This window comes from Rattus norvegicus, chromosome 8 (assembly GCF_021556685.1).
Source record: "Rattus norvegicus strain SHRSP/BbbUtx chromosome 8, alternate assembly SHRSP_T2T, whole genome shotgun sequence".
Lineage (NCBI taxonomy): Eukaryota > Metazoa > Chordata > Mammalia > Rodentia > Muridae > Rattus > Rattus norvegicus.
In genome coordinates, this window is record NC_141541.1 from 107,432,501 (window position 1) to 107,445,011 (window position 12,511).

Consider the following 12,511-nt stretch of genomic DNA (forward strand, 5'->3'; position numbering starts at 1 on the left):
CTTGATGACGTTCTGCAACCAAATTAATTTAGTTAATTTATAAAATGTAACATACTGTACTCGCTGGGATTTTTAGCTTGTTTTGGTGTTCTGGGACAGAGTTTCCAATATCCAGGGTAGTCTAGAGCTCAGCTTACCATGTATTAGAAGAAGAGCTTCAACTCTTGATTTTCCTGCCTCTACCTCCTAAGCGCTAGGATTATAGACAAGAGCCACCATGCCTCTTAGCTTCGTGATTCAGGTGTTGTTGTTATTGTTGTTGTTTTAGGAAGATGTTAGGCTATAGCCCAGGCTGGCCTGGACATCACCATGCCTCATCTCCCAAGTAATGGGATCACAAGCTTGTCATCGTAGTTTTAGCTTCAGTTTCTCAGCTGAGACTTCCTTCCTTTACATATTCTGTCTCTGTGACACCCGCATCACCTCTGCACGCCATCTGATGACTGTCACTGTCCACACGACTTGGAATTTTCTTAGTTTTCTCTACACCAAGTGCTTCTGAACTCTACCTCAGGCATTCTGTTAGTAACGAAATGCCGGGTTGTGTGCACATCCAGTGCAGAGCCCTGCTTTTACCTGAGGCATTCCAATGAGCCTTCAAGTCCATTACAGCTCCAACACCTTCAGGACTTTGTGCAGGGCTACTTGTACATGTATGCATACCAGCCAGTCTAAGACTGCAGCACACGCCTCATACGCACAGCCAAGGGGTAAGCGGAACTGCTTAGGAAACGTAACCGTACTTTCAAAACTCCTCTGATTCTGTAATCTTAAAGTAAGTCATTGTAACTCCAGTATCTTCTTCATCCAACATGAAAGTTGGGGTTTTATACATGTGTATTTCTTACAAGCTCTGCTAGCATTTTCTATTCAAAAGAACCAGGAAGATAAAGCTCATGATGATGTCCCATACTCTTGGGATTACAACACCTCTAATGGAAAGAAAATTAGCCCTTGAAATTTAGGATTCTGCCAATCCTGAAAGCTCTCCAAGAGGCTGCTGCTGCTGCCACTGCCTATTTAGATATTAGAGTAAATGAGAAGAAACTAACAGAGCTGGCCAGGTGTGGGGTGAAAGGCTTACCACAGAGGAAGGAGAGCACCTACCAACTCCCCAAAGTTGTCTTGATCTCCACACAAACACCATGTGACTACACTCGAACACATACAATAGATAAAAAGGAAGTTAATTTAAGAGAGAAGACAAATAAAAAGGAGACTGAAGCTAAGGTGAATTTGTTGTCTTTCCAACGAGGGCAGCTCCTGACTTCTCTCTATGCCCTGACTGCCTGATGTGATCTTCTGTACCGTGAACTGAGCAGTAAGATATGTATTTGCATGTCAGCACATGCCCACATAAGACGTACATGTTTGGCGGTGTGTGTACATAAGACACACGTGTGTGGCAGGCAGCACATGCCTATAACCCCAGCAGTTGGGAGATAGGAGGATCAAGAGTCTGAGGTCGTTCTTAGCTGTGAGTAAGTCTGAGATGAGCCTGGAGCACTATCATAAAAACAAACAAAACTATGTCTACACAAAATCAGTGGCAGCTACAGTGGCCCAGGCCGGCGTTTGGGAGATGGAAGCAGGTAGAACCCTGTGAGTTGAGACCACTCTCGTCTACAAAGTGAGTTCCAGAACAGCCAAAGCTACAGTGAGTGAAACCCTGTCTCAAAGCCAAACAAACAAAACCAAAGAAGTTTGGGGGAAACACCCTGTAGATCAGTAGGTACTTTGCTTAAAGATAAAATTTATCAAAATGGGCACAAAAAAATAGAAAATTTTACTCCTGCATAACCTCTGAGGAAACTTAGAAAATTTAAAATTTCTAAATTAACTTATGACACACAAATATTCTCTCTCTCTCTCTCTCTCTCTCTCTCTCTCTCTCTCTCTCTCTGTGTGTGTGTTTGTGGTATGTGTGTGTATATGTATGCATGTGAACATACAATTAAGTGTTACTATTACATTTGTTTATTTATGCATTTATTTTGTACATGTGCATGCATGTGTGCAGGTCAGAGGGCAGCAGGCAGGAGTCAGTTCTCTCCTTCCCACATATACATGGGCACATGGGCTCTGGGAATCAAGCTCAGGTCAGATGGCAAGAACAGTCATCTGCTGAGACAGCTAGCCCACCCCAAATTAGGCTCTTTTATTTGTTTTTAAGTATTAAAGATTAAATTTTATTAATTTTGTATCAGACCCCCTAGGAGCTAGAGTTATAAGCAATTGTGAATACAGCTGCTCAAAGTTGGTGCTGGGAATGGAGCTCTCAAGCTCAATCCAATTTTCTTTCTTTCTCTGGTTGGCTTAGGACTTGTTCTGTAGACCAGGCTGACCTCCAACTCATACAGATCCACCTACTACCAAGTGCTGAGATTAAGGAAATGCAACACCAAACCCAGACTTTATACTTCTTCCCTCCCCCTTTCTCTCTCTCTCTCTCTTTTCATTTAGTTGTTTGTTTGTGTAGCCCTGGTTATCTGAGAAACTCGATCTGTAGACCAGACTGGATCTCAACATAGAGATCTGCCTGCCTCTGCCTCTCCAGTGCTGGGATCGAAGCACATGCTGCCACCACCTGGCTGCTCCAAATTTCTTAATCAAATCCGTTTCCACAAAGAAAAATCAAGGATAGGATAGTTTGATGCAAATTCTCTCAAACACTTAAGCAAGAAAAATTACCACACATTACTTTATTGAGAAAATAGACACCGCAGGAGGGGAGGAGCTGGAGAGATAGCTCAGTGGGTAAGAGCACTGGCTGCAGTTCCAAAGGACTTGAATCACACTGCCAGCATCCAGGCAGGGTGGCTCACAACTGCCTGTAACTCCAGCTCCAAAGGGCTCAGCACCCTTTTCTGGACTCTTGGAGAACTGGGAAACATATGACATCATACACACACACAATGTTTTCAAACATTTAAAGACCAGGCTACGGTGGCATATGCCTTTAATCCCAACACTCAAGAGGCAAAGGCAGGAGAATCTCTGAGTTCGAAGTTAACTAGGTTTACAGATGGAGTTCTAGGACACCCAGAGCTACACAGAGGAAACCCTATCTTAAAACAAAAACAAAAACAAACAATAAAAACCAAGCAAACAAAAAAACAAAGTTAAAGAAAAGAAGGCAGACAAGTGGAAGACTTCTCCACTTTATGCATCTGGCCATTGTCTGCTTGTCAATAAAGCAATCCTATTCACCCATCCATTTGTCCGTCTATCGCGGTCGGTCGCTGCACATGCCAGACAAGTGATTCTATTGAACTCCATCCAACCCTTCTCACCTCATCTGGGCCAACATTATCCTGATACAAATGAGAGGCACTGCAGGTAAGGAAGAAGTCAGCCAGGAATACATGCTTCTAGTTAATGGCGAGGCTGAGGCAGGACGGTTTCTGCAAGTTCCTGGGCTGCAGTGTAAGACTCCTGCCTGGCCCCCCCTCCAGAAAATAAAAAATGTTGTCCAGTAGTTTTCATGAGCAAAAACGAAAACCTACAGACTCTTAAGTCTTGCAACTTGTAAAAAGACATGCTTTTCTCATGACTATGACTGAAATGCTAACTTTCTGGGGTCTTCAGCTGACTTCAGAAATGATCTGTGTCATGAACATTGAGGCATTCACAGCCTTTCTGACTCAGACAAAAATAAACCACTGGTTCCCTTGTGTCTCCACTTTGCAGATCCCGAGGTGGCATTGCATAATTCCAAAACCAATCAAGCCAGATCTTCCTAGTAAGTCTTCAAATACATTTGTGTGTTCTCATGTATCTGTGACACATGTCAACAGTCATGTGTAGGAAAGCACAGTGATCCTCTCTTAGCTGCTGTTACAGGAAACCCTCAGGCACCTACACCCATCTCTTTTGTTTGTAATGCACATCTCAGCCAAGGGAGTCAGGAGAGAAAAGGCTGGGAAAGATGCAAAGTAGTTGCTTGCTTGTTTGTTTGTTTGTTTGTTTGTTTTACTTAAGAGCACTGTTTCTAGCATCTGCATGTGCAGGAAATATTGTCCCTGTTTCTCTTAACTCATTCTATGATGTCATGAGGTGGAAGGACTAAAGAATCAGTCAGACAAGGTGAGTAGGTGGGAAACACATTAAGTAGCATGGCGTCAAGCACATTTCTTCTCTACACAATGAAAATATCTATAGCTGATGGAAAATGACAAAGCTGCGGGCCTGAAGTACTAAGGATTCATTCTGCCACTAACAAAGAAATGAAGTATTATGTGCTAGAGAAAACCAAAACACACACTGAATGCTTGATTACTCTTCTGGAGGAAGAAACTGAATGAAAGTAAAAGAGGTATTGTTACTAAATACTAATAAAAAAGAACCACAAAAGCAGCAAAAAACCAGGCCAGCAAGATGGCTCAGCAGGCAGTGGTGTCTGCAGCTAAGCACAATGGCCTTCGGGATCCACGGTGGAAGGAGAAAACCAATGTCCGACCAAGTCATCCTCTGACTTCATGCATGCATCCTCCATGGCGCATGCATACATGGATTGGCACACACACAATCAGTAAATGAAATGCAATACATTTTTTTTTTGGTTCTTTTTTTTGGAGCTGGGGACCGAACCCAAGGCCTTGCGCTTGCTAGGCAAGTGCTCTACCACTGAGCTAAATCCCCAACCCCAATGCAATACATTTTTAAAGAAATAAAGAACTGCTCAGTGATGTAGGGCTTGCTTATTGTGTGCAAGGCCCTAGGACCAATACCCAACAGAGTTTAAAAACAACCAATACCAAAACAAAGAACTGATAAAAGTTTTGGAAGTCACACGGTTGCCTCCAGAGGTGAGGAACAAGAATGCAGCCCCATCTGTATGTACATAGGTACATTATGTATCGGTAAGGAAATTCCCGAGTGAAAGCACACACATATATACAATATAAAATAAGCATTATGCCCCAAAGGGTCTGACTACATAAACTGCCCACAGAGCTTTCCAGACTGGCTTAGATGCTTGCTCCTCCTGTGGGTGCTGAGATTATAGGCTCATGACACCACGTTCCACCATGTTTGCTTCCTGCTTTTAAGAATGAAATCCTTAAGGATCTCTATTGACTATTTGCTAATCCACAGGAATGTCTACGATGTACTCAAAGGAGAATAAAACAAATTACTATCTGATCATTAGCAACCCTCAACAGAAAAAATAAATGCAGCCCAAACTTTCCTTTGCCCATCCTGTGTGTTGTTTGCATCCGTTGCAAACACACAGGACAGTGATGAGGTTGGGTCAGACTCCCTTCTGATGGCAGGAAGATGACACAGGAAGTTGAACACCTCTCTCCATCCTTATACTACTGTGCTGTAAGAGTCAAGAGACACTTTTTACAGAAGTTTTACTGTTTGTGTGCATATGTGCGTGGTTATGTGTGTATGCATGCACACATGTATGAACTCACACATGTTCATGTATGTGCCTATGTGAATTCAAGCACACCATGACTATAGGAGCCCACAGAGGTCAGAGAGTGTACTGGGTAATCTAGACCTGGAGTTACAGATGGCTGTTAGCTGCTATGTGGCTGCTGGGTACTGCTGAATCTGGGTCCTCTGCAAGAGCTGTAGGTGTTCATTAACACTGAGCCATCCCTCTCATCCTGTGACATACTTTTTAAATTGGAGAAACAATAAAAACAGGGTATGGTGGTATATGCCTATAATCCCAGTGCTTGGCAGGTAGGAAGCAGAAGATTAGGAGGCCATGGTTATCTTTTTTGCAAGAATAAGTTTTAGGCCAGCCTGAGCTACATGAGAGAGCCTGTCGAGAGAGAGAGAGAGAGAGAGAGAGAGAGAGAGAGAGAGAGAGAGAGAGAGAAATTCTAGTATTCTAACAGTACAGCCAGGATTATATAGAGAAACTGTCTTTTTTTTTTAAAGAGACAGAAAGGAAGAGAAATAAAGAAAACATAATAATAAAATTTTAAATTAGAACGAAAAGAAAAAGATACCATCAAAGCAAAAAATAGGCAAGGTGCAAATCAATCACAAATAGTTTAAAAAGAAAACTGAGCTGAGAAGATGACAAAAACCCTTGTTTTACTATGAGCTGCTCCAGTAGCATCTTTAAGCTGGACACACAGAAGCTTTACCTCTACCATATACACACAGCAAACATTTGCTATATCCAGTAAGTTAGCAGGGCTGTGGTCAGCACACGTAACCTTCTTTCTGCCCAAGTTCCTAATCCAAAGGCAGAATTTCCTCAGTGATATGCACTAAGAAAATGTCCAGGCTTTCTAATAAATCTCTAACCAAATAAATTCTTCAAAATTAAAAAGCTGTCAGGCACAGAAGTTCATGCACAGTAATCCAGCAAGCACTTGGCTGGCAGAGGCAGAAATCAAGGAGTTCAATGCCAGCTTCAGCTACACAGTTTGAGGCCAGTCTGGATTATATGAGATTCTTACACTCAGCAGTTTTACAACAAGCTGCCAGACTATGAATGATACCACAGAGTTCACGAATTATACAAATACGTGCTCACGCCCATTCAACTGTTAACAAGTACTCACTTTCACGGTTTCTTCTGTGTTAAGCTTATTTCCTTTTACCAAGACAATTTGGAAAGGGTTGTTGTTGTCCCAGACATGCTGTAAAAGAACAAAATAAACAGAGGCTTTTTAGTGAAAGACATGAATATGACACGATAGCTGGGTGGCTAGGCATATGTCAACCCGACCAAAGCTACCGTCATCTGAAGAGAGAATGTTTTCCCAGGATCAGGCTGTAGGCAAGACTGAGGTGCCTTCTACACTGATGTAGAAAGGTCCAGCCCATTGTGGGGAGTGCTGCCCTGGGCTGTGGTCCTGGGTTCTACAGGAAAGCAGGTTGAGCAAGCTGAAGGAGCACGCCTTGCTTCACAGACTGCATCAGCTCCTGCCATCAGGCTCCTGCATGGTTGGAGTTCCTGCCCTGGCTTCCCCGATGAACTATGACTCAGGAAATGTTAGCCAAATAAACCCTTCCAAACCCCTCAAGTTGTTTTGGTTGTGGTGGCAATGGCATCACAATGGTAACCCTAACTAGCCATGGGAGACTTTCAGCTCTCGTAGAGCACAAGTAGTGAAAACAGAGCTCTGATCTAACAATTAAGAATCATACATATTTCCAGGAAAGATGGGGTACACCTTTCATCCCAGAACTCTACAGGCAGAGGCAGGCGGCTCCTTAAGTTCCAGAAAGTGTGTTCTGAGATAGCTAGGGCTACACACTAGAAACCCTACCATGAGCTACATCCCCGGCCAAAAGTCATAAATACTAAACTAAGCACTTGGTTATTGTGTCTGTTAATGCTAAGAAGTGAAGTGAGGGAGAGGTGGGCGGAGGGCGGAAAGAGGATGTGTCAACACCTATGTGTGATTCCAGAGCATAGGACGCTGAGATAGGACGACTGCCCTGGGTCTAAACAAGTCCCATGCCAGCCTGGGCCCATAGGAACACTGGTCTTAACCCCCAGTCACCCGCAACTGTCCTAGCAGAGTAAGCTGACAGAAATGAAACAGGCTGCACTTAGAAAGCTGAGCATTTCTAAGCCTCAAGTCAGGAACCAGAGCTACAAACAGGACTGAGAAATAGAAACAAAAGAAATATATATACTGCCTACTCAGATATCTCCTGTCCTATGGCTCAGGGAGTTCAAGTATAATGTCTAATCTGAGAGTATTTGGTGAGGGCGCACTAAAAGTACCATGCAGAAGAAAGCTATTTTTCAAGTAAATGGTGATGAACTTTTGGCAAAGATGTTGATTTTCACAGAAGGAGAAGTGAGCAAAGAAAATGGGTCTGAGACTCAGGACACAGACTGAAATCACATGGCTTTGGGGTTACAAAAGGCTGACACAGGAAACTTACAGAAATAACTCGTGTTTTCTTTGGTGGTAAAGGGAGAGGAAGGCTGGAGGAGTTTCGGTTGATGGCAGCCTCTATGGCAATCATTTCTTGTTCATACATTTTCTTGATCTTACAACATTCCACAAGGATGAAATGGGGCAGGGTCCTGTTCATCACACAATTCCGGATATACTACAGCAGCAAGAGAGGGGAGGGCAGAGATTTTCAGGCATCATTTAAATGAGCAAAGAAAATTAATCTGAACAACACTTTACTAAATGTGCAGTATAGGTATATGATACTCATCTTGGTATCAAAAATATAATCATTTAAAATCCCAATACAGGGGGTTGGGGATTTGGCTCAGTGGTAGAGCCTAGGAAGCGCAAGGCCCTGGATTCGGTTCCCAGCTCCGAAAAAAAGAACCCCCCCGCCCAAAAAAAAATCCCAACACAGGAAACCTGGAGATGCAGCAGTCGCTGGCTGCCCTGGGGAATCTTGCAACCACTTCTGGTACTGCATATTCATGGTGCACATACATACACATGTGCAAAACTCCATACACATAATATAAAAATGATTTTAAAACTACTGCAACAGTAACATTAAACTAAATGGAGAGAAACTTGAAGTAATCCCACTAAAATCAGGGACTAGACAAGGCTGCCCACTCTCTCCCTACTTATTCAATATAGTTCTTGAAGTTCTAGCCAGAGCAATCAGACAACAAAAGGAGGTCAAAGGAATACAGATCGGAAAAGAAGAAGTCAAAATATCACTATTTGCAGATGACATGATAGTATATTTAAGTGATCCCAAAAGTTCCACTAGAGAACTACTAAAGCTGATAAACAACTTCAGCAAAATGGCTGGGTATAAAATTAACTCAAATAAATCAGTTGCCTTCCTCTATACAAAAGAGAAACAAGCCGAGAAAGAAATTAGGGAAACGACACCCTTCATAATAGACCCAAATAATATAAAGTACCTCGGTGTGACTTTAACCAAGCAAGTAAAAGATCTGTATGATAAGAACTTCAAGACTCTGAAGAAAGAAATTGAAGAAGACCTCAGAAGATGGAAAGATCTCCCATGCTCATGGATTGGCAGGATTAATATAGTAAAAATGGCCATTTTACCAAAAGCGATCTACAGATTCAATGCAATCCCCATCAAAATACCAATCCAATTCTTCAAAGAGTTAGACAGAACAATTTGCAAATTCATCTGGAATAACAAAAAACCCAGGATAGCTAAAACTATCCTCAACAATAAAAGGACTTCAGGGGGAATCACTATCCCTGAACTCAAGCAGTATTACAGAGCAATAGTGATTAAAAACTGCATGGTATTGGTACAGAGACAGACAGATAAACCAATGGAACAGAACTGAAGACCCAGAAATGAACCCACACACCTATGGGCACTTGATTTTTAACTAAGGAGCCAAAACCATCAAATGGAAAAAAGATAGGATTTTCAGCAAATGGTGCTGGTTCAACTGGAGGTCAACATGTAGAAGAATGCAGATCGATCCATGATTATCACCCTGTACAAAGCTTAAGTCCAAGTGGATCAAGGACCTCCACATCAAACCAGATACACTCAAACTAATAGAAGAAAAACTAGGGAAGCATCTGGAACACATGGGCCCTGGAAAAAATTTCCTGAACAAAACACCAATGGCTTATGCTCTAAGATCAAGAATCGACAAATGGGATCTCATAAAACTGCAAAGCTTCTGTAAGACAAAGGACACTGTGGTTAGGACAAAACGGCAACCAACAGATTGGGAGAAGATCTTTACCAATCCTACAACAGATAGAGGCCTTATATCCAAAATATACAAAGAACTCAAGAAGTTAGACCACAGGGAGACAAATAACCCTATTAAAAAATGGGGTTCAGAGCTAAACAAAGAATTCACAGCTGAGGAATGCCGAATGGCTGAGAAACACCTAAAGAAATGTTCAACATCTTTAGTCATAAGGGAAATGCAAATCAAAACAACCCTGAGATTTCACCTCACACCAGTGAGAATGGCTAAGATCAAAAACTCAGGGGACAGCAGATGCTGGGGAGGATGTGGAGAAAGAGGAACACTCCTCCATTGTTGGTGGGATTGCAGACTGGTACAACCATTCTGGAAATCAGTCTGGCGGTTCCTCAGAAAATTGGACATTGAACTGCCTGAGGATCCAGCTATACCTCTCTTGGGCATATACCCAAAAGATGCCCCAACATATAAAAAAGACACGTGCTCCACTATGTTCATAGCAGCCTTATTTATAATAGCCAGAAGATGGAAAGAACCCAGATGCCCTTCAACAGAGGAATGAGTACAGAAAATGTGGTACATCTACACAATGGAATAATACTCAGCTATCAAAAACAATGACTTTATGAAATTCATAGGCAAATGGTTGGAACTGGAAAATATCATCCTGAGTGAGGTAACCCAGTCACAGAAAGATACACATGGTATGCACTCATTGATAAGTGGCTATTAGCCCAAATGCTTGAATTACCCTAGATGCCTAGAACAAATGAAACTCAAGACGGATGATCAAAATGTGAATGCTTCACTCCTTTAAAAGGGGAACAAGAATACCCTTGGCAGGGAATAGAGAGGAAAAGATTAAAACAGACACAGAAGGAACACCCATTCAGAGCCTGCCCCACATGTGGCCCATACATATACAGCCACCCAATTAGACAAGATGGATGAAGCAAAGAAGGGCAGGCCGACAGGAACCGGATGTAGATCTCTCCTGAGAGACACAGCCAGAATACAGCAAATACAGAGGCGAATGCCAGCAGCAAACCACTGAACTGAGAATAGGACCCCCATTGAAGGAATCAGAGAAAGAACTGGAAGAGCTCGAAGGGGCACGAGACCCCTTATGAACAACAATGCCAAGCAACCAGAGCTTCCAGGGACTAAGCCACTACCTAAAGACTATACATGGACTGACCCTGGACTCTGACCTCATAGGAAGCAATGAATAGACTAGTAAGAGCACCAGTGGAAGGGGAAGCCCTGGGTCCTGCTAAGACTGAACCCCCAGTGAACTAGATTGTTGGGGGGAGGGCGGCAATGGGGGGAGGATAGGGAGGGGAACACCCATAAAGAAAGGGAGGGGGAGGGATTAGGGGGATGTTTGCCCGGAAACCGGGAAAGGGAATAACACTCGAAATGTAAATAAGAAATACTCAAGTTAAAAAAAAAAAACTACTGCAACAGAGGAGTCAGCGAAAAGGCTCAGCAGAGAAAGGCACTGAGTCACTAAGCCTGATGATTCATGCTCAGCCCTGACCTACATGGTGGTAGGAGAGAATCAACTCCCAAAAGTTCCCTGACCTCCATAAGCACACTCTGGTGCACACAAATACATACAACACAAATAAATGAAAATGTTATAAAATCACAGCACAGCATAGCGTGGTGATGCATCCTTGTGGTTTAATGTTGGGAAACTAAAGCCAGAGGGCCACGAGTTTGAGGTCAGCATAAGAAAACAGTAGGTTAGTTCAGCTGAGCAAGAGGCCCTGTCTAAGAAGACCATGGCCAATGATGGGAGTTTGGAGGTAGATCATCTGCCTAGCAGATGCAAGAGACCCAGTCCAATTGTTAGCATCAAGCAAACAAACCATCAACAACAAAACCCACATACAATAGCCACTGTTAACTGAGTACCTAATTACCTAGGAATGGAGAGAGATACATACAATATGGCTATTCTTAATAACAGTCTTCAAGAGACCCAGTTCCATTTCACAGTTGATGGCCATGAAAATCAGAAGGGTTAATTTACACACCTCATATCTCTAAGACCCACACATAAATCCACAGTCTGATGCCCACGTCACACTTCTGCCAACCAGTCAGGAGTGGTTTGAGTGGTTCATTCCCGAGGAACCCAGAAGTGGCCCTTGTACAGCACAGGATTCTAGGTAAGTGTTACCAGCCGTTTACCCAGACAAGACCTTCTGGTCTTCCAGCCTAAGGTTCTGGTTTATCTTCACAAAACCAGAAGGCTCAACAAAGGATACATTAAAAAACAAACAAGCAAACAAAAAGACAGTGACTATTCCTATTGCCAAAGATTACAATATATATTATAAATTCCATGAATTCCTGAAAATAAACTTCTACAGATACAAAGCACGATCCAGCCTGTTATGCGCTAGTCTGATGGAGGACGCCTTGAGCAAGATGACAGAGCGTGAGGAGAGACGTGCTCCAGGCTGTTTACCCTGCACCTTTACTTCCTTCTTCCTGCTCAGTCAGAGTTCAACTGCCTACTACCCTGAGTTGTGCACATAAGCTATGCTGACCTAGGCCTCCTGAGCCAGCGGACACACCACAACCGCAACAGACAGTGTAACGTTCCCTGTTAAATGAATCCCCAACCACTTTCTCTTTGGACAAGGCACTGACTCCAGACCCCTCCAGTGCCTCTGCCTCTCTACTGCTGGGAGCACATGAAGAAGCCGCCACAGCCGGCGTCCACGCTTTCCTTGCATACAGACGGCACTCAATGTGTGGCACCGCCATACCCCTGAGCTGGCTTGTGTGGCTCAGCAGCTGGAGGCTAACGCAGGATCACGCCCCTGCGGGCTACAGAGTACAACCCTAACACTATCACAAATGAAG

The 12,511-nt window shown here is 43.2% G+C and overlaps 1 protein-coding gene across 7 annotated transcripts in view; it reads right to left on the bottom strand.

The window, feature by feature from the left end:
• Pik3cb (phosphatidylinositol-4,5-bisphosphate 3-kinase, catalytic subunit beta) overlaps positions 1 to 12,511 on the bottom strand; it is a 105,162-nt gene that overhangs the window by 44,891 nt on the left and 47,760 nt on the right. For all 7 annotated transcript variants that reach the window (XR_015627036.1, XR_015627038.1, XR_015627037.1 and 4 more), the window contains 2 exon segments: positions 7,876 to 8,046; positions 6,537 to 6,614 (listed from right to left, as the gene is read on the bottom strand). Coding sequence is in view for 4 of the 7 variants with exons in the window: in XM_087563983.1 (XP_087420109.1) it covers positions 6,537 to 6,614; positions 7,876 to 8,046 (249 nt within the window). In the remaining 3 variants the exon portion in view is untranslated.